The sequence below is a fragment of the Callithrix jacchus genome, chromosome 22 (genome assembly GCF_049354715.1).
Source record: "Callithrix jacchus isolate 240 chromosome 22, calJac240_pri, whole genome shotgun sequence".
Taxonomy (NCBI): Eukaryota; Metazoa; Chordata; class Mammalia; order Primates; family Cebidae; genus Callithrix; species Callithrix jacchus.
The window spans coordinates 38996323-39023802 of NC_133523.1; the positions used below are offsets into that span (position 1 = coordinate 38996323).

Here is a 27480-nt window from a genome sequence, read left to right on the forward strand (position 1 = left end):
GGTATATTGCATGATGCTGAGGTTTGGGTACGACTGAACCTGTCACCAGGTACTGAGCGTAGTACCCAACAGTTTTTCAACCCCTGTCCCCTCTCTCCTTCCCTCCCCCCTTCAGAAAGACCTAGTTTCTATTGTTGCCATCTTTACGTCCCTAAATACTCAAGGTTCAGCTCCCACTTACAAGTGAGAATGCGCAGTATTTAGCTTTCTGATCCGGCCTAACCGTTTTATTGAGAGCTATAATGTGTATATCGTACCATTTTTGTTTGTTTTTCAGAGTTAATTCACTTTATTTTTCTTGTATAAAAACCCTATGTTGTAGCCTCAGCTGGAGCCTGGGTCCTCTGCACAGAGACTCTGGCGCAGGCCTTGACAAAGTGGTCAGCGAATTCTCGATAGGGAGACTTGGTGAATACCATCTCCTTCCAAAGGTTAGGGGTCAGGCTGCTGTAGGGCTTAGAGATGGCATCAAAGGTGGCCTTGGTGAAGTTGCCCAGGGTGGCAGTGCAGCCCCTGGCTGCGGTGTAGCAGTTATCGACACCAGCCTCCATGAGCAGCATCTTGGCACAGGTGCCGAGACAATGCCAGTGCCCCTGGGCGTGGGGATAAGGCGCACCAGCACAGAGCCACAGCGGCCTGTCACCTTGCAAGGAACGGTGTGGGGCTTGCCAATCTTGTTCCACCAGCAGCCTCTGCGGACCAGGACAATGGAGAGCTTAGCCAGGATGATGGCCCCACGGATGGCAATGGCCACCTCCTTGGAGCACTTAACACCCAGACAGACGTGGCCATTGTAGTCCCCAATGGCAACAAACGTCTTGAACCTGGTGTGCTGGCCGGCTCGGGTCTGCTTCTGCACCGGCATCATCTTCAAAACCTCGTCCTTGTAAGAGACTCCCAGGAAAAAGTCAGCGACCTCAGATTCCTTGACAGACAGGGAGAAGAGACAGGTCTCCTCCAGGGACTGGATCCTCATGACCTTGACCAGGCAGCCCAGCTTGGTGACCAGCATCCACTCCTTATCCCCTGCCCCGGATGCCGCTGCGGGAGCCTCCGAGGAAGCCACCACGTTTCCCCATCCCAGGGCACCTGAGGCCTCCGGGACCCCCGCTGCACCGGCGTCATCTGCCATTCGGTGTTTTCTCAGAGAAGTGTATCATACAATTTACCTTTTTTTTTTTTCTTTTTCTTTCTTTCTTTTTTTTATTTATTTTTATTTATTAATATTTTTTTTTTTGAGATGGAGTCTTGCTCTGTCCCCCGGGCTGGTGCAATGGCCTGATCTCGGCTCACTGCAACCTCTGCCTCCTGGGTTCAAGCAACTCTCCTGCCGCAGCCTCCTGAGAAGCTGGGATTGCAGGTGCATGCCACCATGCCCGGCTAACTTTTTGCACCTTAGTAGAGATGGGATTTCACAGTGTTGCCCAGGCTAATCTCAAACTCCTGAGCTCAGGCAATCCACCCACCTCAGCCTCCCAAAATGCTGGGATTACCGGTGTGAGCCACCACATCCCACCCACCAGACTCTACTTCAAAACATTTGTTCACCCCTCAAAAAAGCCCCATACCCATTAGTAGCCACTCTATTTCCCCTCAACACCCTTCCAGCTCCAGACAACCACTAACACTTTTTTTGTATTTTTTTGATGTATCATAGTTGTACATATGATGGGGGTACATGCGATGTTTTGATGCATGTATACAACGTGCAGTGATGAAATCAGGGTAACTGGGATATCCATCACCTCATTTACTTTTTCTTTGTGTTTAGAACATCACAATTATTCTCTTCTAGCTTTTTTATTTTTTTTTTTTTTTGAGATGGAGTCTTGCTCTGTCGCCCAAGTTGGAGTGCAATGGCACTGTCTCAGCTCACTGCAACCTCCACCTCCCGGATTCAAGAGATTCTCTTGCCTCAGCCTCCCAAGTAGCTGGAAGTATAGGTGCCCACCACCACACCCGGCTAATCTTTGCATGTTAGTAGAGACGGGGTTTCATCCTGTTGTCCAGGCTGGTCTCGAACCCCTGACCTCAGGTGATCTGCCAGCCTTGGCCTCCCAAAGTGCTGGGATTACAGGAACGCACCACCACGCCCGACTAATTTTGTATTTTTTATAGAGATGGGTTTATCCATGTTGGTCAGGCTGATCTTGAACTCCTGACCTCAGGTGACCCGCCAGCCCAGCCTTCCAAAGTGCTGGGATTACGGGCATGAGCCACCACACCTGGCCACTTTCATTCTTATTAATGGCCAAACAATTATCTGTTGTATGAATAGACCACATTTTGTTCATCCGTTCTTCAGCTGATGGACATTTAGGTTGTTTCCGCAAGTCTTTGGGTAGATGTGTGCTTTCAATTCTCTGGAATATATATATACACATAGGAATGCTCTAGCCCTATGTTTAACATTTCGGGGAGCTGCCAAACTATTTTCCAAAGCAGCTGCACCATGTTACATTCCCGCCAGCAGTGTAGAGCTTTCCAATTTCTCCACGTCCTTGCCAACACTTGTGATTGTCTCGTTTATGACGGTCGTCCTAGTGGATGTGAAGCGGCATTCACTGTGGTTTTCATGTTCATTTCCTTAACAGAACATATTGTGGAGCATCCTTTCATGTCATTCACTTCGTTTGTATCCACTTTGGGTCAAATCTGGAAATACAGTTCATATAGTTGCAAAGTGGATACAAAAAACCTGGATCAGCCAGGCGCAGTGGCTCACGCCTGTGATCCCAGCACTTTGGAACGCCGTGGCAGGCAGATCACGAGGTCAAGAGATCGAGACCATCCTGACCAACATGGTGAAACCCCGTCTCTATTAAAAAAAATTTTTTTGTTTTAATTAAAAAAATTTTTTTAAAACCTGGATCAAATCTGGGAAAAGAGTTCATATAGTTGCAGATTTTTTTTCTTTTTTTCTTTCTTCCTTTTTTTTTTTTTTTTGAGATGAGGTTTTCTCTCTTTTATTGCCCAGGAGTGGGGTGCAATGGCGTGATCTTGGCTCACTGCAACCTCTGCTTACCAGGTTCAAGCAATCCTCCCACCTCGGTCTCCCGAGTAGCTGGGACCACAGGCAGCATGCCACTACACCTGGTCTTTTCATTTTTCTTTTTTTGCAGAGATAGGGCCTGGCTATGTTGCCAAGTTGATCGCAAACTCCTGGTTTCAACCAATCCTCCCACACTGGGCTCCCAAAGTGCTAGGATTACAGGCGTGAGCACCACCCTCTTCCAGCGTTCGCCGATCGTCCTTGGTATTCGTTGGTTATAGATGCATCACTCCAATCTCTCTGCTGCCATCATCACACGTTTCGTGTGTGCGTGCTCATGCGCACAGGCACAGCTGTAACGGTATCCAAATCTCCTTTCCATAAGGACATCAGTCAGATTTAGGACCCACCCCCAATCCAATACGAACTCATCCTAACCTGATTACATATCCAAAGGCCTATGTCCAAATATGGCCACATTCATAAGTTCCAGCCGACGTGAATTTGGCAGGGAGGGGACGATTCAACCCAGGCCACTCATCATTATGTGTTCATGACACACACGGTTGGTATTTGTGTCCAGTTCACTCACCTTAATTGCTGCACAAGGGTTTTATTGTGAGAGCACGCCACAGTTTATGTCGGACTGATGGTGGTGAACACCCGCCCACCTTGTTTCCACTCTCCTCCACTTCCGACAAGAACGCAATTAACATCCCTGAACATGTCTCTTGGAGTTTCTTAGGGCAGTATTTTTCAAACGGCCGAACAAGATCCATTAGTGGGTTGCAAAATCAATTTAGTGGGTTATAAACCATGTTTCCCTTAATAAAATGAAATTAAATAGAAGACATTAGAGTCCAGGCTCACAGTCCGAGTGAGAGCTCTCCTGTGAAACTCTCACTTCAGGTGTTTTGCTGTCCCAATGTCTCGACATCAGCAAAAGTGTTTACAAACCACAGCTCTGAAAGAGGCAGCCGGACGTGGACCCGCCCTGTCCATTTGGCCAAAGGTCTCGCAGATGCTGCTAAGTTGCTCTCCAATCTAGCTCGTCCATTTGCACTCACACCACCTCCTTGCCAACACTTGCATAGTCAACGCCTGGGTTTCCATCCCGGTTTTTTTGCTTTTTTTTCTTTTTGTTTTTTGTTGGTGCTGTTTTTGAGACAGAGTCTCACTCTGTCACCCAGGCTGGAGTACAGCAGTGTGATCTTGGCTCACTGCAACTTCCGCTCCTGGGTTCAAGCAATTCTTCTGCCTCGGCCTCTGAGTAACTGGGATTAGAGGCACACCACCATGCCCGGCTAATTTTTGTATTTATTTATTTATTTGTTGAGATGGAGTCTTGCTCTGTCACCCAGGCTAGAGTATGGTGGTGTGATCCTGGCTCACTGCAACCTCCACCTCCCAGGTTCAAGCGATTCTCCTGACTCAGCCTCCCAAGTAGCTGGGATTACAGGCACCTGCCACCACACCTAGGTAATTTTTGTATTTTAATAGAGATGGGATTTCGCCATGTTGGCCAGGCTGATCTCAAACGCCTGACCTCAAGTGATCCACCCACCTCGGCCTCCCAAAGTGCTGGGATTACAGACGTGAGCAACTGCGCCTGGCCTAATTTTTGTACTTTTAGTAGAGGATCACTTGAGCCCCGGAGGTCAAGGCTGCAATGAGTAGTGATCACACCACTACACTCCAGCCTAGGAGACAGAGCAAGACCCTGTCTCAAAAAAATAAAACAGCCGGGCACAGTGGCTCACGCCTGTAATCCCAGCACTTTGGGAGGCCAAGGCGGGTGGATCACAAGGTCAAGAGATCGAGACCATCCTGGTCAACATGGTGAAACCCCGTCTTTACTAAAAATACAAAAAATTAGCTGGGCATGGTGGTGCATGCGTGTAATCGCAGCTACTCAGGAGGCTGAGGCAGGAGAATTGCCTGAACCCAGGAGGCGGAGGTTGCAGTGAGCCAAGATTGCGCCATTGCACTCCAGCCTGGGTAACAAGAGCGAAACTCCGTCCCCCCCAAAAAAAATAAAAATAAACAAAATAAAAGTGGATTATTACTATTTACTGATTCGAAGCTCTCTAGATAGATGCACATTTGAAATCAGAACTTGGCCTGGTCTGACCAGGCCTGGTGGCTCACGCCTATAATCCCAGCTCTTTGGGAGGCCGAGCAGGGGGGATTGATTGAGCCCAGGAGAGCCACGCTGCAGTGAGCTATGATAGGGCCACTGCACTCCAGCCTGAGCTGCAGAGCAAGACCCAGCAAGACCCTGTATCACAGAAGAAAAAAACGTTTTGGCCAGGGGTGGGGCGTGGCTGGAAGGCACTAGGGGCGGAGGGAAGGCGCGGCCGACAGCGCCCCGTGTGGCTGCCCAGCGCGCAACCAGGCTGACGTTACGGGTTCCACAGGTTGGGTAAAAGCCGCGCGCGGCCGCCCCTGCGCAAATCAGTCGCTCTCCGCCACCGCAGTCTTGAACCCCATCTTCCCGCCTGGCTTCTTCGGGACTCAGGGGTATCTTACTTAACTCAGGCCTGATTTCTCGCAGGCCACACCGTCGTGGGGACCCAGGAATCTTGTTGCCAAATTCCTGCCCCTCAGACACCTATTTCCAACCCTTCTGAAAGGAGACCCAGGGGCCTGGTGGCTCTGTGCCTCCTTCCTCGAGGACAGAGAGATAGCAATGCCTCCCTGACCCGTTCCTTCTTGAAATCTCAGCTCTCTGACCTTTAACCCCGTGCCACGACCAAAGATCCAGACCTCCACCACGACTCAGGAGGGCTGAGTCCAAAGTCCCACCTCCCCGGTAGCTCCCAGACCTCTCCCGCCCTCCGACAAGAGTTCCCCGGCAGGGCGCGCTGGCTCACGCCTGCAAGCTCAGCACTTTTAGGAGGCTGAGGTGGGCGGATCTCTTGAGCTCAGTTGTTCAAGACCAGCCTGGGCAACATGGTGAGACCCCCATCTCTGCTAAAAACACAAAAATAAAATAAAATAGCCGGGACTCGTGAGGCGTGCCTGAGTTCCCAGCTACTCGGGAGGCAGAAGTGGGAGGATCACTTGAGCCTGAGAGACAGAGGTTGCAGTGAGCTAAGATCTCACCACTGTACTCCAGTCTGGGAGACAGAGCAAAACCCTGTCTCGGAAAAAAACAAAAAGCCAGACACGGTGGCTCACGCCTGTAATCCCAGCACTTTGAGAGGCTGAGATGTGCGGATCATAAGGTCAGGAGTTTGAGACCAGCCTGGCCAATATGGTGAAACCCTGTCTCTACTAAAAATAACAAAAATTAGCTGGGCATGATGGCGAGTGCCTGTAATCCCAGCTACTCAGGAGGTTGAAGCAGAAGAATCACTTGAATCCAGGAGGCGGAGGTTGCAGTGAGCCAGAGACTGTGCCATTGCACTCCAGCCTGGGTGACAGAGCAAGACTCAGTCTCAAAAAAAAAAAAAAAAAAAAAAAATCCCAGGCCTCCCATGGCCCCTTGCCCTTCTCTGAAGAGACCCAGATATCCTACCTGCACTTCCCACCCACCCACTGAGAAGCCCCCTCCTATCGCTACCCACCTAAACCACCCCATCCTGCTCCTTTTTGAAAATCAAACTCAAACCACACCAACTACTTTGTGTGTGTGTGTGTGTGTGTGTGTGTGTATTTTTAGTAGAGACAGGGTTTCACCATGTTAGCCAGGCTGCCCTCGAACTCCCGACCTCAGGTGATTCTCCCACCTCGGCCTCCCAAAGAGCTGGGATTACAGGTGTGAGCCACAGCGCCCGGTCAAATTTCATTTTATTTTTAAAAGATATTTTTAGAGATGGGGCCTCACTATGTTGCCCAGGCTGGTCTTGAACTCCTGGTTCACGTGACCCTCCCACCTCGGCCACACAAAATTCTGGGATTACAAGCATGAGCCTCCGCTTCCGGCCTCCAAATCCCACCTCTTGAAAACCCACGTGCCAGATCATCCAGCCACGCCCCCTTTGGAGACACTAGTACCTGCAGTCCCCTCCCCGTTCTCTAGGGCCCGCCCTCTCCTTTCACTCTGGGCGAGGCCGCGCCTATTCCGGCGGCACTCGGGATTCTCCCATGGCTGTGGCGTTGGCCCCGCGGGGGCGACAGTGGGAAAAGGCCCGCGCCTTTGACCGGGCGGTGAGGCTGCTGCAGCGCCTGGAAGAGCAATGCAGCGACCCCCGGCTGTCCATGAGTCCCCCTTCGCTTCGGGACCTGCTGCCCCGCACAGCGCAGCTGCTTCAAGAGGTGGCTCAAGCTCGTCGGGCTGCCGGCGGAGGCGACCCGGGGGATCCCGGAGGCTCCGAGAACTTTCTAGTTATCTACCTGGCCAATCTGGAGGCCAAGAGCAGGCAGGTAGCCGAGCTGCTGCCGCCCCGGGGCCGAAGGAGCGCCAACGACGAACTCTTCCGGGAGGGATCCAGACTCAGGTGAGCCTTCCCCCGAGAACAGAGTCCTCAGGGGTGAGGCCCAGGTCTCTCGCTCCCAGCCCTCCTCCCTCAGACCCAGGAGTCCAGGCCCCAGCCCCTCTTCCCTCAGACCCAGGAATCTAGACCCCAGCCCTTCCTCCCTCAGACCCAGGAGTCCAGACCCCCAGCCCCTCCTCCCTCAGACCCAGGGGTCCAGGCCCCCAGCCCCTCCTCCCTCAGACCCAGGGGTCCTGGCCCCCAGCCCCTCCTCCCTCAGACCAGGGATCCAGGCCCCCAGCCCCTCCTCCCTCAGACCCAGGAGTCCAGGCCCCCAGCCCCTCCTCCCTCAGACCCAGGAGTCCAGGCCCCCAGCCCCTCCTCCCTCAGACCCAGGAGTCCAGGCCCCCAGCCCCTCCTCCCTCAGACCCAGGAGTCCAGGCCCCCAGCCCCTCCTCCCTCAGACCCAGGAATCCAGACCCCAGCCCCTCCTTCAGACCCAGGCCCCAGCCCCTCCTTCCTGAGGGAACCTGGAAAATGTACCACCCAGTTTTCTCCTTCCTTGGGCACCCATGTCCCTGGCCCCCATTTTGCTTTTTCCTTGGTCCCCCAGTAGCCCTATTCTGGTTCCCACCATCCCACTATCTCAGAATTCAGGGCCCTCTTGGGGCTGCCTACTTTGAGGATAAAATAAAAGTTAGCTATTACTATTATTCTCTGATTCGAAGTTCCCCAGATGTGTGCACATTTGTGATCAGAACTTGGCCTGGTCTGGCCGAGTACGGTGGCTCGAACCTGTAATCCCAGCTCTTTGGGAGGCCAAGCTGGGAGGATCCGGCCTCAGAATGTGGGGACCCCATGGGCTCCTAGGTTGAGGAGAAGTAGATGGACACAGCCGAAGAAACTGATCCTTAGGCCCCCATCATGGACTCTGCCTGGACCATCCACTTGGTCTTTAGTTCCCGGGGAACAGCTGGCTCCAGACCCAACCTTGCCTGGAGACCACCCCCATTCTGTTCTGCACTGAGGAAGGAACGAACCTCAGGAGTGACAGGGCAGGCAAGGTTTGGGGCCCAGAACAAGGTCTGTTTCAGTGACCCCATGCCACTTTGTTATATCAGATATTTTATAGTGTTTCCGTTTTTTTTTTTGAGACAGCGTTTCACTCTTGTTGCCCAGGCTGGAGTGCAATGGTGCGATCTTGACTCACTGCAACCTCCACCTCCCCAGTTCAAAGCAATTATCCTGCCTCAGCCTCCCAAGTAACTGGGATTACAGGCATGCACCACCACGCCCAGCTAATTCTATATTATTAGTAGAGATGGGGTTTCTCCATGTTGATCAGCCTGGTCTCGAACTCCTGACCTCAGGTGATCCACCCGCCTCGGCCTCCCAAAGTGCTGGGATTACAAGTGTGAGCCACCTCAAGGCTCTCATGGCTGTGGGAGCCTTTTTTTTTTTTGACACTGTCTTGCTCTGTCACCCAGGCTGGAGGGCAGTGGCACCATCATGACTCACTGCAGCCTCAAATTCCTGGGCTCAAGTGATCCTCCCACCTCAGCCTCCCAAGTACCTGGGACCACAGGTGCACCACATGCCAGGCTAATCTTATTTTTTGGTAGAGAGGAGGTCTTGCTCTGTTGGCTAGGCTGGCCTCAAACTCCTGGCCTCAAGCAGTCTTCCCACTTCAGCCTCCCGAAGTGCTGAGATTACAGGCAAGAGCCACCAAGCCCGGCCCAGTATTTCCTTAATTCATCCTGAAATGACATGCAGAGTTTTAACAACCTACCCACTCATAGTTTTTTAATCATTGTAATGTCCAAATTATAAGAGAGTCATAAGATTAATGTTTTTTCCTAACATATTATCTATGTTTTGAATGAAAATGCCAAGGCATAATTATTCTGGAAGGCAGAATTGACTAGTCAGACATCGTACCTGTAGGTAGAACCACCATGATACAGAATCAAATAGTCTTCCCTTAATGTATAGGAGAGCTGGATTTCTGCAAAATTCAGCATAATTTTTTTTGAGTCGGGGATCTTACTCTGTTGCCCAGGCTGCAGTGCAGTGGCACAATTTTGACCCACTGCAGTCTCCACCTTCCGGTTGAAGTGATTCTCCTGCCTCAGCCTCCCAAGTAGCTGAGATTACAGGCACCTGCCACCACGAAGGGATAATATTTGTAGGGTTTTTTTTTTTTTTTTGAGACAGAGTTTCGCTCTTGTCACCCAGGCTGGAGTGCAATGGCGCCATCTCGGCTCACCGCAACCTCCGCCTCCTGGGTTCAGGCAATTCTTGTGCCTCAGCCTCCCGAGTAGCTGGGATTACAGGCACGCGCCACCATGCCCAGCTAATTTTTTTGTATTTTTAGTAGAGACGAGGTTTCACCATGTTGACCAGGATGGTCTCGATCTCTTGACCTCGTGATCCACCCGCCTCAGCCTCCCAAAGTGCTGGGATTACAGGCGTGAGCCACCGCGCCTGGCCAATATTTGTAGTTTTTATTAGAGACGGGGTTTCACCATGTTGGCCAGGCTGTTCTCGAACTCCTGTCCTCAAGTGATCCACCCGCCTTGGCCTCCCAAAGGCATGAGCCACCGTGCCCAGCCAAAATCTAATAAAATCCATGTATATCGTTTTTAATTTTCTTTTCTCTCTTTTTTTTTTTGTTTGTTTGTTTGTTTTTTGGGGTTTTCTTGAGATGGAGTTTTGCTCTGTCACCCAGACTGGAGTGCAGTGGCCCAATCTGAGCTCATGTCACCCTCCACCCCCCAGGTTCAAGCAATTTTCCTGCCTCAGCCTCCCAAGTAGCTGGGATTACAGGTGCCCGCCATCACACCAAGCTGATTTTTGTATTTTTAATATAGACGGGGTTTCACCATGTTGGCCAGGCTCAGCCTCCCAAAGTGCTGGGATTACAGGCATGAGCCACCGTGCCCTGCAGGAATGGACTCTCACCTCGCACTGATGAGAGAGGGTCTGGAGCCTTATCCCTGCAGGCGTTCCCCTTTCAGGGAGGAAGAGGGTGTTGTTGGAAGCCCCAAGAACAGCGGGAGTCCTTTCCCCTCCCCACAGGCGCCAGCTGGCCAAGCTGGCCGTCATCTTCAGCCACATGCATGCAGAGCTTCGAGCGCTTTTCCCTGGGGGAAGGTACTGCGGACATGTGTACCAGCTCACCAAGGCCCCAGCCCACGTCTTCTGGAGGGAGCGCTGCGGAGCCCGGTGAGTAAGCCCTGTCCTCAGGGACCCTCGCCTCCTGGAGCCCCGTCCTGCCCTGGCCAGGCCACTGCTGCTTCCCTCCTGGAGAGCCGTCATCGTCCTTGGCTCCCAGAGGCCTCAGCGGTGTCTCCCCCACCCCTCCCACCCAGGTGTGTGCTACCCTGGGCTGAATTTGAGTCGCTCCTGGGCACCTGCCACCCAGTGGAGCCAGGCTGCACGGCCCTGGCCTTGCGCACCACCATCGACCTCACCTGTAGTGGGCACGTGTCCATCTTCGAGTTCGATATCTTCACCAGGCTCTTCCAGGTCAGGAAGGCCACGGCTGGGAGCCAGGCTCAGGTCCTGGAGGAAAAAGAGGGCTGGAGCCTGGGTCTGAGGGAAGAGGGGCTGGGGGCCTGGACTTCTGGGTCTGAAGGAGGAGGGGACTGGGGCCTGGACTCCTGGGTCTGAGGGAGGAGGGGCTGGGGGCCTGGACTTCTGGGTCTTAGCGAGGAGGGGGTGGGGAACTGGACTCCTGGGTCTGAGGAAGGAGGGGGCTAGGGTCTTAAACTCATGAATCCTGGAGAAAGAAGGGCTTGGGGTCTTCTTTTAAGGGATATGCCTGAGGCCCCATGGGTGTAAAGGAGGTGGCTGGACTGTCAGGTCCTGGGGACTGCTTAGGGATGTGAGCTGCTTCCCTGGTCTCTCCGTGACCCAAGCCCTGCCCCTCCACAGCCATGGCCAACACTCCTCAAGAACTGGCAGCACCTGGCAGTCAACCACCCAGGCTACATGGCCTTCCTCACCTATGACGAGGTCCGGGAGCGTCTGCAGGCCTACACGGACAAGCCGGGCAGGTAAAGGTCCAGGACTCGGGAACCAGGCTGAGGGCTCCGGGGTCTGGGTTCTGGGCTGGAGCGGCGTGGAGCCCAGATGTCCTTCCAAGAGTGGGAACAGAGGTACCCGGGACCCCAGAGAGTTGAGAGCTTAGAGGCAGGACACTGAGTGCCCCTGCCATCCTGCCTCTTCTCTCAAGCCCTCCCATACTGTCCCATAATCCTGCAGCTTAGGGACAGTCCCTGGTCTAGCAAGTAGCCCAAAAACCCTGCTTCAGGTTAAGGTCCATTTCTGGTAGGTCAGAGCCATGTGACACCATCTGTTCAATATTTTGAGTATGATAGGAGACCGAGAAACTAGACATGTGAGTCCTTAAATTATTTCAAGCCAAGAGTTCTGTGCTGTTGGGTCCCCCCGGAGAACTGAGCTGTCTAGAATACCAAGAGAACAGGAGGTCAGGTTTGTGAGTCTCTGCAGGGCTGAGGTGCAGGGGTCGGGAGGTGAGGGCATTGGCACTCTTCCAGTTACACTGCAGCTGATTTAAGGGAAAAGAAAAATAAAAGAATAAATTCTTGTAATTGAAAAGGCCAGGCCAGGCGCGGTGGCTCACGCCTGTAATCTCAGCACTTTGGGAGGCCGAGACGTGTGGATCACGAGGTCAGGAGTTCGAGACCAGCCTAGCCAACATGGTGAAACCCCGTCTCTAGTAAAGATACAAAAAAAATCAGCTGGGTGTGATGACACATGCTTGTAGTCCCAGCTATTCGGAAGGCTGAGGCAGGAGAATCACTTGAACCTGAGAGGCAGAGGTTGCAGTGAGGCGACATCACGCCATTGCACTCCAGCCTGAGTGACAGGATGAGACTCTGTCTCAAAAAAAAAAGAAAAGAAAAGGCCAGGCCAGGTGTGGTGGCTCACACCTTTAATCCCAGTAGTTTGGGAGGCCGAGGTGGGCATATCACAGGATGTTGGGAGTTTAAGACCAGCCTGGCCAACATGGTGGAACCCCGTCTCTTCTAAAAATACAAGAAGTAGCCAGGCGTGGTGGTGTGTGGCCTGTAGTCCAGCTACTTAGGAAATTGAGACGCAAGAATTGCTTGAACCTGAGAGGCAGAGGTTGCAGTGAGCCGAAATTGCGCCACTGCACTGCAGCCTGGACAACACAATGAGACTCTGTCTCAAAAATAAAAAGGAAGAAAAGAGAAAAAAGAAAAGAAGGTCAGGTTGTGGGTTTCAGGCACAGCTACATCCGGGTGCTCAGTGGCTATTGTCAGGGATCAGTTCCTGTTCATCCCCTTTCTCTACTTTCCTCTGTGTTGGCTTCATTCTCAAACACGGTTTCTCTTCATGGTGACAGATGACTTCCAAAAATTCCAGCTGTGTACCCCGTCTTCTTAGCAGCCTCTGTAAAAAAGAGGGCACCTTGTTCTGATGCTTCCAACAAAAGTCCCAGAAAGGGCTTCCATCACTGTGGTCAGGGGTCCTGAGATGCACTGATTGTTTAAACTGCAGTGAAGCCGGAAGAGCTCTCCAAATGGAAACAGGACTGTTTTTTATTGTAAAAGACCCAAGCAGGCAAAAACAGCAGATATCCCTGTAGAGGCAGGCAGGGATCTAGCACACGCCGTTGCCTAAAGGATGGGAAGCTGGGGCGAGGACTTAGACACCTGGATTCCCAGGTCGGGGGACTGGGAGTTCGCGGGAGGGACGGTGGTGAGCACTCCCTCACCACTTCCTGCCTCCCTCTCCCTCCAGCTACATCTTCCGGCCCAGCTGTACTCGCCTGGGGCAGTGGGCCATCGGCTACGTGAGCTCAGATGGCAGCATCCTGCAGACCATCCCTGCCAACAAACCGCTGTCCCAGGTGCTCCTGAAGGGACAAAAGGACGGCTTGTGAGTCTCCATTCTGGTAGGAGGAGGGTGTCAGCAAAATATGGTTCAAAAAATCTTGGATGTTGAGCACTGCCGGTAGCCACCAGGTTTGAAGGCGCAACCACTCACAAAGCAGACATCTCAAATCTGCAGTACTACAGGGTTCCAGCAGGTGGCAGTCAAAGGCCTTGAGGAAGGGGCACCTCTGAGGTTTGCACCAAGTGGCTGTAGATAAATAGGGCCCAAACGGATCATGAGGTCACGAGTTCAAGAACAGCCTGGCCAACATGGTGAAACCCCGTCTCTACTAAAAATACAAAAATTAGGCCAGGCGTGGTGACTCACGCCTGTAATCCCGGCACTTTGGGAGGCCGAGGCAGGAGAATCACTTGAACCCGGGAGGCGGAGGTTGCAGTGAGCCAAGCAGGTTTCTTTTCCTTTTTTTTTTTTTTTTTGAGGCGGAATCTCACTCCGTCACCCAGGCTGGAGTGCAGTGGCACAATTTCAGCTCACTGCAACCTCCATCTTCCCGGTTCAAGCGATTCTCCTGCCTCAGCCTCCCAAGTAGCCAGGATTACAGGTGCCTGCCACCATGCCCAGCTAATTTTTGTATTTTTAGGAGAGACAGGGTTTCTCCATGTTGGCCAGGCTGGTCTCCAACTCCTGACCTCCAGTGATTTTTCCTCCTCAGCCTCCCAAAGTGCTGAGATTACTGGCATGAGCCACCATGCCCGGCCAAGAAGGGAGGTTTCTTTTCAGTTTCACCTTCAGCCAGAACTTCCTTTTTAAGAAGCCTCTACATAGGATTTACTCCTGAACGGAACTTGACCTCGTGACCTGCCTCAGCCACCCAGTGTGCTGGGATTACAGGCGTGAGCCACTGCGTCTGATCTAAGCCAGGAATTTTCTTTTTTTTTTTTTTTGAGACGGAGTTTCGCTCTTGTTACCCAGGCTGGAGTGCAATGGTGCGATCTCGGCTCACCACAACCTCTGCCTCCTGGGCTCAAGCAATTCTCCTGCCTCAGCCTCCCGAGTAGCTGGGACTACAGGCGCGCACCACCATGCCCAGCTAATTTTTGTATTTTGAGATGGTGTTTCACCTTGTTGTCCAGGATGGTCTCGATCTCTCCACCTCGTGATCCACCTGCCTCAGCCTCCCAAAGTGCTGGGATTATAGGCGTGAGCCACCATGCCCGGCCTTTTTTTTTTTTTTTTTTTTTTTTTAAGACGGGGTTTCACCATGTTGGTCAAGCTGGTCTTGAACTCCTGACCTCCGGTGATCTGCCCGCCTTGGCCTCCAAAATGCTTGGATTACAGGCATGAGCCACCACGCCCGGCCAAGCCAGAAATTTTCATCCTATGTTCTGGTTCTTATTCTATCTCATCCTTGTTTTTAGAGCTTGAGTCACCGAGGTTTTGTGTCCCCTTCTTTGGGGGTCTGAGTGCACACAGCCCTGCCCTGGGGTATTTGAGAAGACACAGTCCCGATTAGAGGAGGGCCGAGGGAAGAGAACCCCAGGCCAGCAATGGATTTGGGACAGATCCTCATCTCAGGGAAATATGGGGCCCTGTGGGGGAAAGATCCTTGTTCATCCTGGGGTGGGAGATACGGGATGGTCCCCCAGTCACTCTCTCTTCCCTTCCCCCAGCTACCTCTACCCAGATGGAAAGAACCACAACCCAGACCTGACTGAGCTCTGCCAGGCAGGACCCCAGCAGCGCATCCACGTGTCAGAGGTGAGACACGCGCCTGCACCCTCTGTCCCCGTTCCCCGACCCTGCCACACCCACGCTGCCTGGCCTCAGAGGCCTGCGGTGGAATGCTGGCTTGGTGGCTGTGTGACCTTGGGTAAATCACTTGACCTCTCTGAGGCTCAGTTATTCTTCCAGAAAATATGGCTCCTCCTGCCTCTCTCCCAGGGGTGATCACAGGGATTAAATAAGGAACTGACACTGCTGAGATCATCAGGATAGCAAATGCATTTGAGCACTAGCCAGTGATAGCCCCTGCCAGCTCCTGATCTTCATAGCCACCCCATGAGTGAGACAGAAACAACAAATAATTTATTTTTATTTTTATTTATTTATTTATTGAGACAGAATTCCGCTCTTTTTGCCCAGGCTGGAGTGTAATGGCACAATCTTGGCTCACCCCAACCTCCGTCTCCTGGGTTCAAGCGATTCTCCTGCCTCAGCCTCCCGAGTAGCAGGGACTACAGGCATATGCCACCACACCCAGCTATTTTTGTATTTTTAGTAGAGATGAGGTTTCGCCATGTTGGTCAGGTGGGTCTTGAACTCCTGACCTCAGGTGATCCACCGGTCTCAGCATCCCAAAGTGCTGGGATTACAGGCTCGAGCCACTGTGCCCAGCTAAATAATTTATTTTTATTTTTAGAGATAGGGTCTCTTCTGTCACCCAAGCTGGAGCACAGCGGTGCAATCATGGCTCACTGCAGCCTTGACCTCCCAGGCTCAAGCGATCCTCCCACCTCAGCCTCCTGAGCAGCTGGGACTACAGGTGTGAGCCACTGCACCCAGCTAATTTCTGTATTTCTCTGTAAAGATGGATTTTCACTATGTTGCCCAAGCTGGTTTTGAACTCCTAAGTTCAAGCGATCCTCCCACCTCTGCCTCCCAAAGTGCTGGGATTACAGGCGTGAGCCACTGTACCTGGCCCTACATTTTTTTAGTATAAATATATCCCATGCAATATTTGGAACATTCTTACACTTCAAATTGTATTCAGTGTTTATGTGAAATTCAAATGTAGAGGCCGGGTGTGGTGGCTCATGCCTGTAATCGCAGTACTCTGGGAGGCCAAGGCAGGCGGATCCCTTGAGATCAGGAGTTCGAGACCAACCTGGCCAACACAGTAAAGCCCCATCTCTACTCAAATTACAGAAATTTCTCAGGTATGGTGCTCACACCTGTAATCCAAGCTGAGGCATGAGAGTTGGGCGGCTGAGGCACAAGAATCACTTGAACCAAGATTGCGCCACCGCACTCCAGCCTGGGCAAGAGAGTGAGACTCCATCTCAAAAAGAAAAAAAAAGAAATTCAAATTTAGGTTAGGTGCAGTGGTTCATACCTGTAATCTCAGCACTTTGAGAGGTTTGGGAGGCTGAAGCAGGTGGATCACCTGTGCTCAGGAGTTCAAGAAGGGCCTGGGCAACATGGTGAAACCCCATCTCTACCAAAAATGCAACAAATTAGCCCACCTACTTGGGAGGCTGAGGTGGGAAGATCACTTGAGCCTGGGAGTTGGAGGTTGTAGTGAGCTGAGATCGTGACCCTCAACCTAGGTAACAGAAGAAAGAAAGAGACAGGGAGAGAGGGAAGAAAGGGAAGGAGGGAAAGAAAGGAAGGAAGGGAGGGAGGGAGGGAGGGGAAGGAAGGAAGGAAGGAAGGAAGGAAGGAAGGAAGGAAGGAAGGAAGGAAGGAAGGGAGGGAGGGAGGGAGGGAGGGAGGGAGGGAGGGAGGGAGGGAGGGAGGGAGGGGAAGGAAGGAAGGGGGGAGGGGAGGGAAGGGAGGGAGGGAAGAAAGGAGGGAAGGGAAAGAGAGAGAGAGAAAAAGGGAAAGAGAAGAGAGGAGGGAGGGAGGGAAGGAAGGAAGGAAAGAAAATTCAAATTTAGTAGAATCCAGTATTTTTATTTGCTAAATCTGGTACCACTGGGTATAGACAACTAGGGAGAAGTCTCATAACAAGGAGTAAAGATGTGGCCGGGCGTGGTGGCTCCCACCTGTAATCCCAGCACTTTGGGAGGCCAAAGGAGGCAGATCACTATAGGTCAGGAGTTCAACACTAGCCTGGCCAACATGGTGAAACCCCATCTCTACTAAAAATACAAAAATTAGCCAGGCGTGGTGGCCCATACCTGTAGTCCCAGCTACTAGGGAGGCTGAGGCAGGAGAATCACTTGAACCCAGAGGCGGAGCTTGCAGTTAGCTGAGATCATTCCATTGCACTCCAGCCTGGGCACAGAGTGAAACACCATCTCAAAACATATACACACACACACACACACACACACACACACACAAAATGAGTTAAGACATGTAGGAGGCAGTTGGACATGCTCACCTTGAACTTAGGAGAGGGTTCAGGTCTGGCGTAGAGGTTTGGTTTATTATTATTACTTTTTTTTTTTTTTTAAAGACAGTGTTTCATCATGTTGGTCAGGCTGGTCTTGAACTCCCGACCTCAGGTGATCCACCCACCCTGGCCTCCAAAGTGCTTGGATTACAGGCGTGAGCCACCGCGCCCGGCCTACTATTATTTTACATAGAGACATGGTCTTGCTGTGCTGCCCAGGTCGGTCCAGAACTCCTGGGCTCAAGCAGTCCACCTGCCTGGACCACCAGAAGTACTGAGATTACAGGTGTCAAGTCAGAGGTTTGGGATTTTGTTTTGGTTTTCTGTTTTTTTTGAGATGGAGTTTTGCTTTTGTCGCCCAGGCTGGAGTCCGGTGGCGCAATCTCGGTTCACTCCACCTCCAGGGTTCAAGCGATTCTCCTGCCTCAGCTTCCAGAGTAGCTGGGACTACTATTAGCCACCACTTCCAGCTAAATTTTCTATTTTGAGTAAAGACAGGGTTTCAACATGCTGGCCAAGTTGGTCTCGAACTCCTGACCTCAGGTGATCCGCCCGCCTCTGCCTCCCAAAGTGCTAGGATTACAGGGATGAGCCACCGTGCCTGGCCGAGGTTTGGGATTTTCTTCCTGTGGCCCGAGTTGCGTCCCCACGGCTGACACATGCCCCTCACGGTCTCCTCTATCATCTCACCTGCCAGGAGCAGCTGCAGCTCTACTGGGCCATGGACTCCACATTTGAGCTCTGCAAGATTTGTGCTGAGAGCAATAAGGATGTGAAGATCGAGCCATGTGGACATCTGCTCTGTAGCCGCTGCCTGGCTGCCTGGCAGGTGGGCCTGATCCCTGCGCCACCTTCCCGGCTGGTCTCCCCCTCTCCACAGTGAAAGCCCGGAGAGGACCTCCTCTATACCTCATTGATCATATGGGGAAACTGAAGTCCAGAGAGGGCCGAGAGCAGCTAGGGACCTCTCAGGAGCCCGGCTGTCTTTCCCCGGGCCTCTCTGGTTCCATCCCACTCTGCACACACTGCCTCTGTTTCGCCCTCTCCAGCTATGTTATAGGTGGAAAGCTCTCCTTCCTACCCTGCTGGGTGATCCCGAGCCAATGGCTTCACCTCTCTGAGCCTTGGCCTCGTCTCCTGGAGAATGGCGCTGAGGATAGTGATCTCCCAAGGGCCACAGTAAGGCCGGGCTCAGTGGCTCGTGCCTGTAATCCCAGCACTTTGGGAGGCCAAGGCCGGTGGATCACTTGAGCTCAGGAGTTTGAGACCATCCTGGCCAACATGGTGAAACCCCATCTCTACTAAAAATACAAAAATTAGCCAAGTGTGGTGGTGGGTGCCTGTAATCCCAGCTGCTCAGGAGGCTGAGGCAGGAGAATTGCTTGAACCCAGGAGGTGGAGATTGCAGTGAGCAGAGATCACGCCACTGCACTCCAGCCTGGGTGACAAGGAGACTCTTGCCTCAAAACAAAAAAGAGTCAGCCGGGCGCAGTGGCTCATGCCTGTAATCCCAGCACTTTGGGAGTCCGAGGTGGGTGGATCACGAATCAGGAGTTCAAGACCAGCCTGGCCAAGATGGTGAAACCCCATCTCTACTAAAAATACAAAAAAATTAGCCAGGCATGGTGGCAGGTGCCTATAATCCCAGCTACCTGGGAGGCTGAGGCAGGAGAATCGCTGGAACCCAGGAGGCAGAGGTTGCAGTGCGCTGAGATCGTGCCACTGCACTCCAGCCTGAGAGAGCAAGGCTCTGTCTCAAAAAAAAAAAAAAAAAAACCAAGGGCCAGGGAGGTTTGAGCCTGGAAAGGCCTGACCTGGAAGCTGTGGCCACTGCCCCTGATTCGTGATCCACCCACCTCGGACTCCCAAAGTGCTGGGATTACAGACCCCAGCCTGTGCCAGCCCCTCCTGACCTGGGCTCTGGCTCCGTTCCCCTCTCACCTTCCCTCCCAGCATTTTCCTCCACATCCCCCTTCTCTCCAGGACTCCTCTTCTGTCCTTCAACTCCCTTCCTCTGTCCGTCCTCCCCACATCAATCTTTTGGGCAGGGAGCTCCTCCTTGGCCCAAGAGGAGGGCAGGTGCATTAACCCTTTCCCTCCCAACCCCGCCCCCCCAGCACTCAGACAGCCAGACCTGCCCCTTCTGCCGCTGCGAGATCAAGGGCCGGGAGGCTGTGAGTATCTACCAATTCCATGGCCAGGCTACTGCTGAAGACTCAGGAGATGGTAGTCACCAGGAAGGCAGGGAGCTGGAGCTGGGGCAGGTGAGCAGGGCCAGGCAGGAGATGGAATCCAGATTCCTGCATCAGAGGGAGGAGGGGCTGGGGCCTGGACTCCTGGGTCTGAGGGAGGAGGGGCTGGGGGCCTGGACCCCTGGGTCTGAGGGAGGAGCAGCTGGGAGCTTGGACTCCTGGGTCTGAGGGAGGAAGGGCTGGGGGGCCTGGACTCCTGGGTCTGAGGGAGAAAGGGCTGGGGGCCTGGACTCCTGGGTCTGAGGGAGGATGAGCTGGGGGCCTGGACACCTGTGTCTGAGGGAGGAGGGGCTGGGGTCTGGACTCCTGGGTCTGAGGGAGGAGGAGCTGGGGGCCTGGACACCTGTGTCTGAGGGAGGAGGGGCTGGGGTCTGGACTCCAGGGTCTGAGGGAGGAGGAGCTGGGGGCCTGGACACCTGTGTCTGAGGGAGGAGGGGCTGGGGTCTGGACTCCAGGGTCTGAGGGAGGAGGAGCTGGGGGCCTGGACTCCCGGGTCTGAGCGGGGAGGAGCTGAGGGCCTGGACTCCTGGGTTCTAAGAGAACAGGGGCTGATAACAATATTCTCAGGTCCTAGGGGCCTGATCTTTTGCTTCCCCAAAGGCTGGGGCTGAGGCTTTCCCTGCTTGTAACCCTCCTCAGTGTTGGTACTTTTCTTGGTCTTGGTTATATCCTGAGTCTAGAACAGTGCCTGAATGCCAGGCCTAGGCAGGACAACATGAAGGTGAGAAGAAAATGGCAGCTGGAAAGCTCCCCTGTCCATGTCTGTTCCCTCCAGGTGCCCCTTTCGGCCCCTCCACTGCCCCCACGGTCAGAACTTTCCCCGAGGAAACTCAGGAATGCTCAGACAAAGGTGGTGAGTCGGGCGCTGGTCTGAGGTTGGGGCTGGGTCCCTGGTCCACCTGGCACTCAGGGGTGCCAGGGCAGAGACTCATCCTTGGCACCCATCCCCTCTGTGACCTCTTCCCTTGTTTTCTTTTCTTTTGTTCTTTTTTTTTTTTTTTTTTTTGAGACAGATCTTTCACTGTCACCCAGGCTGGAGTGCAGTGGTGCTGTCTTGGCTCACTGCAACCTTTGCCTCCCAGGTTCAAGCAATTCTCGTGCCTCAGTCTCCCGAGTAGCTGGGATTACAGGCATGCACCACCACACCCAGCTAATTTTGTATTTTTAGTAGTGATGGGGTTCCACTGTGTTGGCCAGGCTGGTCTCAAACGCCTAACCTCGTGATCTGCCTGCCTTGGCCTCCCAAAGTTCTGGGATTACAGGGGTGAGCCAGTGCACCGGGCCCTTATTTTTTGTTTTGTTTTAAGATGGAGTTTTGCTCTTGTTGCCCAGGCTGGAGTGCAATGGTGCAATCTCAGCTCACTGCAACCTCTGCCTCCAGGTTGAAATGATTCTCCTTCCTCAGCCTCCCAAGCAGCTGCGATTACATGCATGTATCACCACTTCTAGCTAATTCTGTATGTTTTAATAGAGACGGGTTTCACCATATTGGTCAGGCTGGTCAGTAACTCCCAACCTCAGGTGATCTGCCCGCCTGGGCCTCCTCCCAAAGTGCTGGGGTTACAGATGTGAGCCACTGCGCTCGACCTACTTATTTTTTAATGAGCCCTGCCCTGGCTTTCTTTTCTCCCCACGCTGCCACCGCAGGATTTTGGGGACCCTGGATTGCTGGGGAGAGGCAGATCTCTGCTCCCATCTCTGGCTGAGTACACACAGGCTTCGATCAATACTCAGCTGCCTTCAAACAAACAGCTCAGGAAGTCCGGGAACATTATTCTACCACAGCAAACAAGAGAGCCGGCAGGAAGGGGGAGGGGGCGGAGGGGGGAGGGGGGGCAGCCAGCCAGAAAAGCTAAAAACAGATCCAACCTGCAGCCAGAAGCAAATGGAAACATTAGGAGGCACTCAGCCGGCTCCCTGAGGACAGTGACAGGGGAACAGCCAGGACAGCAGGCAGGCAGGCACCTCGAGCCTGACGGTCACAGCTTTGCCAGGCCGTACCCTCCACCTCACCCGTCCTTTCCTCCTCTCCCCAAACCCTGCCTGATTAAAATTCCAGTCCACTCCTACCTACCCTTTCTTTCTTCAGAACATACCACGGAAGAGACAGCCTTGGGTTTGCTCTTCTCAGCAAGGCAACTGTCAGCACTTTTTTTTTCCTTCTTTTTTTTTTTTTGAGACGGAGTTTCCCTCTTGTTACCCAGGCTGGAGTGCAATGGCGCGATCTCGGCTCACCGCAGCCTCGGCCTCCTGGGTTCAGGCAATTCTCCTGCCTTAGCCTCCTGAGTAGCTGGGACTACAGGCACGCGCCACAGTGCCCAGCTAATTTTTTGTATTTTTAGTAGAGACGAGGTTTCACCATGTCAACCAGGATGGTCTCGATCTCTTGACCTCGTGATCCACCCGCCTCGGCCTCCCAAAGCGCTGGGATTACAGGCTTGAGCCACCGCGCCCGTCCTTAAACTCTTGATCTCAGGTGATCTGCCCACCTTGACCTCTCAAAGTGCTGGGATTACAGGTGTGAGCCACCGCGCCTGGCCCTGCTTTTTCCTTTTTTTTAAGATGGGGCCTCTGTCACCCAGGCTGGAGTGCAGTGGTGCAGTCACAGCTCACTATAGCCTCAATCTTCTGGGCTCAAGTGATCCTCCCTTCTTAACCCCCAGAGTAGCTGGGACCACAGGTGCACGTCACCACACCTGGCTCATTATTAAATTGTTTTTCAGAGATGGGGGTGGAGCTGCTGTGGACACTGGATGTGGTGGGACTGTGTCAGTGGTCAGTGTCACTGTGGTTGTGATCTGTGTATGGTGCTGTGTCCCCTGGGCTTGCTCTCTGCACACTGCTTTCTCCATCTGAGAAACCTACCTTTAGGATTCAACACTGCCATTGAGCTGAACCTCTTCACCCCACTGACCACTGGGGATCTCTCTGGCCCTCGGGGTATCCATGGGGATAATGGGGACCAGCCTGGCACAAGCCCCATGGGCTGGTTTTGGTTTTGTTTTGTTTTTTAAAGACAGAGTCTTGCTCTGTCGCCAGACTGGAGTGCAATGGCACGATCTCGGCTCACAGCAACCTCTGACTCCCGGGTTCAAGCAGTTCTCCTGCCTCAGCCTCACAAGTAGCTGGGACTACAGGCGCAGGCCCCCACACCCAGCTAATTTTTGTATTTTTAGTAGAAATGGGTTTTCACCATGTTGGTCAGGGTGATCTCGATCTCTTGACCTCGTGATCCACCCACCTCAGCCTCCCAAAGTGCTAGGATTACTGGCATGAGCGGCTTCGTCTACCCTCTCCATGAGTTTTGATGAGGCCAGGAGATCAGTCATCTGTAACCTGAGTCTTATCCCCTCCCTCACGTCTCAGAAATCCCCACTGGCGGCCGGGCGCAGTGGCTCACACCTATAATCTCAGCACTTTGGGAGGCCAAGGTGGGCAGATTGCTTGAGGTCAGGAGTTCAAGACCAGGGCCAACATAGTGAAACCCCATTTTTACTAAAAAATACAAAAATTAGCTGGGTGTGGTGGCGAGCACCTGTAATCCCAGCTACTCGGGCGACTGAGGCAGGAGAATCGCTTGAACCCAGGAGGTGGAAGTTGCAGTGAGCAAAGATGGTTGCACTCAGTCTGGGTGACACAGCAAAAACTCCATCTCATAAAAAAAGAAAGAAGGAAATTCCTACTGCCTCCCCAGGGCCCCAAGAACTCAAGTCCTCTTGACTCCCTAAAGACCTGGGACTGGGGATGTGACCTCCTTCCCCACCTCTTGCCTTCCCCCACTCCACCTCCTTTCCAGCAACACTGGACGCTTGCTGCCCTTCCAGCTAGCCAGCAGGCCCCATCCACTGGGAGCCTCTGGATCCTTCTTGCTGTCAGGCATCAGCTGGGTCATCCCATCTCCAAGAGGCTTCCCGGCATCTTCCTCTCTCCCAGGCGCTCTGGGAGGAACACACTCTGAGACATTGCCTTCTTCAGGAGCCGATCAGTCACTGCAAGGCTCAGGCTCAGGAGAGCATCAGCTGCACCAGGACGAAGATAGTTTCTCATCTTATTCTCAGAGCTGAGAACAGGGCCTTGGCCTGGAGCGGTGGCTCCTGCCTGTAATCCCAGCACTTTGGGAGGCTGAGGCGGGAAGATGGATTGAGCCCAGGAGGTCATAGCTGCACTGGGCTATGTCTCATCGCTGCTTCCAGCGCAGGCAACAGAGTGAGACTTTGTTGTGGTTTTTTTGGTTTTTGGTTTTTTTTGAGACGGAGTCTCGCTTTGTTGCCCAGGCTGAGTGCAGTGGCGTGATCTCAGCTCACTGAAACCTCTGCCTCCCGGGTTCAAGCAACTCTCCTGCCTCAGCCTCCTGAGTAGCTGGGACTACAGGAGCCCACCACCACCCGTGGCTAATTTTTGTAATTTTAGTAGAGACGAGGTTTTCACCATGTTGGCCAGGCTGGTCTTGAACTCCTGACCTTGTGACCCACCCACCTTGGCCTCCCAAAGTGCTGGGATTACAGGCGTGAGCCACCGCGCCTGGCTGTTTTGTTTTGTTTTGTTTTGTTTTGCTTGAGACAGAGTTTCGCTCTTGTTACCCAGGCTGTAGTGCAGTGGTGCAATCTTGGCTCACCACAACCCCCACCTCCTGGATTCAAATGATTCTCCTGCCTCAGCCTCCCAAGTAGCTGGGACTACAGGTGTGCGCCTCCATGCCTGGCTAATTTTGTATTGTTTTTCACAGACTGGTTTTTCACCATGTTAACCAGGTTGGTCTCAAAGTCCTGACATCAGATGATCCGCCCACCGTGGCCTCCCGAAGTGCTGGTTTACAGGCGTGAGCACCGCGCCCACCGGGCACCTGTTTTTTCTTTGTTTGTTTTTGTTTTTAAAAAGAAGGAAAGAAGAGAAGGAGGAAGGGAGGGAGGAAGAGAGGGAGAAAGAGAGAAAAATGAAAAAGGAAAGAAAAAGGAAAAGAAGGAAGGAGAAAGGGAAAGGAGAGGGAGGGAAGGCCCGCTCTATTGGAGGGGTTCGGGGAGTGTGTGGGGCGCAGGAGTGAGCAGAAGTGATAGACACATGGATGGACAGGTGAGCAGACAAACTAAAACTTCTTCCTACACAAGTTAGAGGCGAGAGGGAAAAGGCAGCATGGGCTGGGGACAAGGCCAGGGGTCCAGTCATGTGTCCTCCCTGTCCAGGTCCTCTGAAATGACGTCCCCAGGCCCCAGGCTGCAGCTAACGGGACATTTCTTCATCTCCTCCCCCCACCCCCAGGCACCTGTGGCCTTCCCCAGACTTCGGGCCCCTCTTCCCTTGCCGAGAATTAAGACTGTGGCCTCAGCCCCACCGGAAGCCACCTCCAGCCCCCACGCCAGGGAGGGGGCTACAGAGTAAGTGGAGGGACTGGAAGGGTGCTCTGGGACTCCCAGGTCTAAGATAAAGGGGACAGGGAAGAGGAGAAGCGGGAAAGGCTGGATGCCGAGAATCAACCACCCTCTCAAACTCTGCATTGCAGAGACTTCTAAAGGGGAACTTCCCTCCAGCTGCCCTAGGAGCCCAGGACCCTGCCCCGGCCTGAGGCGGGTGAGTCCACTCTCCTAACCCTCCCTGGCCCACTCTACCTCCTCCACCTGCAGGTGCCCTAAACTAACCCGCTCCTCTCTCCGCCTGCAGGGCCCCAAGATGTGCTGCTAACGGGAGCCCCAAGGTCTGGAAGGGGGTGGTGAATAGGAAATAAACTGCCAAGCCTGCTCTGTCCTCCAGGGTGCAAAGAGTGCAGTGGCCAGCAGGGGGTAGCACAGGGCAGCGGGCACTGGGAAAGGGCAGTCCCCAGGCCTGGTCCCCACCTGACCCACAGGAGTCCAGACCCCAGCCCCTCCTCCCCTCATATCCAGGAGTCCTGACCCCAGCCCATCCTCCCTCAGACCCAGGAGTCCTGACCCCAGCCCATCCTCCCTCAGACCCAGGAGTCCAGGCCCCCAGCCCCCTCCATCCTCATACCCAGGAGTCCTGACCCCAGCCCCCTCCATCCTCATACCCAGGAGTCTAGGTCCCCAGCCCATCCTCCCTCAGACCCAGGAGTCCAGGCCCCCAGCCCCCTCCATCCTCAGACCCAGGAGTCCAGGCCCCCAGCCCCCTCCATCCTCATACCCAGGAGTCCAGGCCCCCAGCCCCCTCCATCCTCAGACCCAGGAGTCCAGGCCCCCAGCCCCCTCCATCCTCATACCCAGGAGTCCAGGCCCCCAGCCCCCTCCATCCTCATACCCAGGAGTCCTGACCCCAGCCCCCTCCATCCTCATACCCAGGAGTCCTGACCCCAGCCCATCCTCCCTCAGACCCAGGAATCCAGACCTCAGCCCCCTCCTCCCTCAGATCCAGGAGTCTAGGTCCCCAGCCCATCCTCCCTCAGACCCAGGAGTCCAGGCCCCCAGCCCCCTCCATCCTCAGACCCAGGAGTCCAGGCCCCCAGCCCCCTCCATCCTCAGACCCAGGAGTCCAGGCCCCCAGCCCCCTCCATCCTCAGACCCAGAAGTCCAGGCCCCAGCCCCCTTCACCCTCTGATCTTCTAATGGAATCTTGGATCTGGCACAGTGCTCACACTTGTAATTCCAAGGCTTGGGGAGGCCAAAAGGGAAAGATTAAGCCTGGGAAGCCAACGTTGCAAGGAGCTGTGATCGCACCACAGCACTCCAGCCTGGGTGACAGGCCGAGAGGAAAAAAAGGAAACTGGGCCCCCAGGCTTCTCTGCGATACACAGGAGTCCTGCTCTCAGGATTTAGGAGTCCAGGATCCCAAGTTCTCAGAGAATCAGGCATCCAACCTTCCTTCTCCATCATGGGGAAAAAAAACATCCCTAGACCCAGCCCCAGACATCCAGTTAAGTCTCTGTGAAAATGACCACACGTTTTCCTGATGGCCATCCACCCTGCCCTGCCACGCTCTGCTCTTACCCTTCTCTCTGTCCTTCACTCCTCTCTGACATCTTTCTCCCAGAATAACTAGTAATTTCCAGTCTAACTCTTGCTGAGGAATAAGAGATACCACCTCATGACTCATCTTGGAGTGACCGAAGCCTCCTCCACCTTGTTTAAAATGCCGGTCAGGAAGCCTCGAGCACTGCCCCACTAGGGCTCACCTTCCAGTAGAGAGAAGGGACCCGTACCTAGGTAGTGATGACCCAGAGTGGGCACGACTGGGGTAGGGAATCCCAGGGGGTTGCAGGAACCCAGAGGGGGCACCTGACTCAGCCTGGAAGGTCAGGGAGTGCTTCCAGGAAGAGGCAGTGTCTGAGCTGAGACTTCAAAGATGATGAAGTCAGACGTGGTGGCTCACAGCTGTAATCCCAGCACTTTGGAAGGTTGAGGCAGGCAGGTCGCTTGAGCTCAGAAGTTTGAGACCAGCCTGAGCAGCATGATGAAACTCCCACCTCTACAAAAAATTTTGGAAAAATTAGCCAGGCATGGTGGCACATATCTGTAAGTCCTAGCTACTCAGGAGGCTGAGGTGGGAGGATGGCTTGAGTCCGGGAGGTCGAGGCTGCAGTCAGCTGAGATTACACCACTGCACTCCAGCCTGGGCAACAGAGCAAGACCCTGTCTCAAAAAGGAAAAGAAAATGTTTTGAATGATCAAAAATATTTCAACAGACAAAAGGCTTAAAAGAATGTATCACAGATTTGGTTCCAAGCAACAGACACCACCTCAGGGGCAGAAAGGGAATTTATGGAGAGGATCTGGGGTCACTCGCAAAATCCCAGGAGTGAACTGGGGAATCAGGATTGGGAAGTGAGCAGGAAGAATCCTCGCTGCTGGCCAGTAGTGGTGCTGCAGC

General features: G+C 53.5%; 1 protein-coding gene and 1 pseudogene across 4 annotated transcripts; one reads left to right on the forward strand and one right to left on the reverse strand.

The window, feature by feature from the left end:
* Positions 1-311: 311 nt before the first annotated feature.
* On the reverse strand, positions 312-1132 carry LOC144580871 (small ribosomal subunit protein uS5 pseudogene; annotated as a pseudogene).
* A 5931-nt stretch (positions 1133-7063) lies between these two features.
* On the forward strand, positions 7064-27284 carry CBLC (Cbl proto-oncogene C). 4 transcript variants are annotated; one of them, XR_616194.5, is made up of 12 exons: positions 7064-7434; positions 10489-10635; positions 10782-10938; positions 11347-11468; positions 13204-13341; positions 14970-15057; positions 18114-18245; positions 19534-19680; positions 20444-20521; positions 24925-25040; positions 25166-25233; positions 25324-27284. XR_616194.5 is itself a non-coding variant. In XM_008988235.5 (11 exons), the coding sequence occupies exons 1-10, from the start codon at positions 7082-7084 to the stop codon at positions 25226-25228; spliced, it is 1425 nt and encodes a 474-aa protein (XP_008986483.3). In that variant the 5' UTR covers positions 7064-7081; the 3' UTR covers positions 25229-25233; positions 25324-27277. The 4 variants fall into 4 exon arrangements, 1 of the variants encoding a protein (XP_008986483.3); XR_013530980.1 differs by having other exon boundaries at positions 10489-10938; XM_008988235.5 differs by lacking the exon at positions 24925-25040 and having other exon boundaries at positions 25324-27277.
* Positions 27285-27480: the final 196 nt, after the last annotated feature.

Excerpts from the sequence above, each read along its gene's own strand:
- CBLC (XM_008988235.5), top strand. The coding sequence starts at position 7,082 with ATGGCTGTGGCGTTGGCCCCGCGGGGGCGACAGTGGGAAAAGGCCCGC. Across the intron at positions 11,469-13,203 it reads TACACGGACAAGCCGGGCAG|CTACATCTTCCGGCCCAGCT; the intron begins GTAAAGGTCCAG and ends CTCTCCCTCCAG. Across the intron at positions 13,342-14,969 it reads AAGGGACAAAAGGACGGCTT|CTACCTCTACCCAGATGGAA; the intron begins GTGAGTCTCCAT and ends CCCTTCCCCCAG.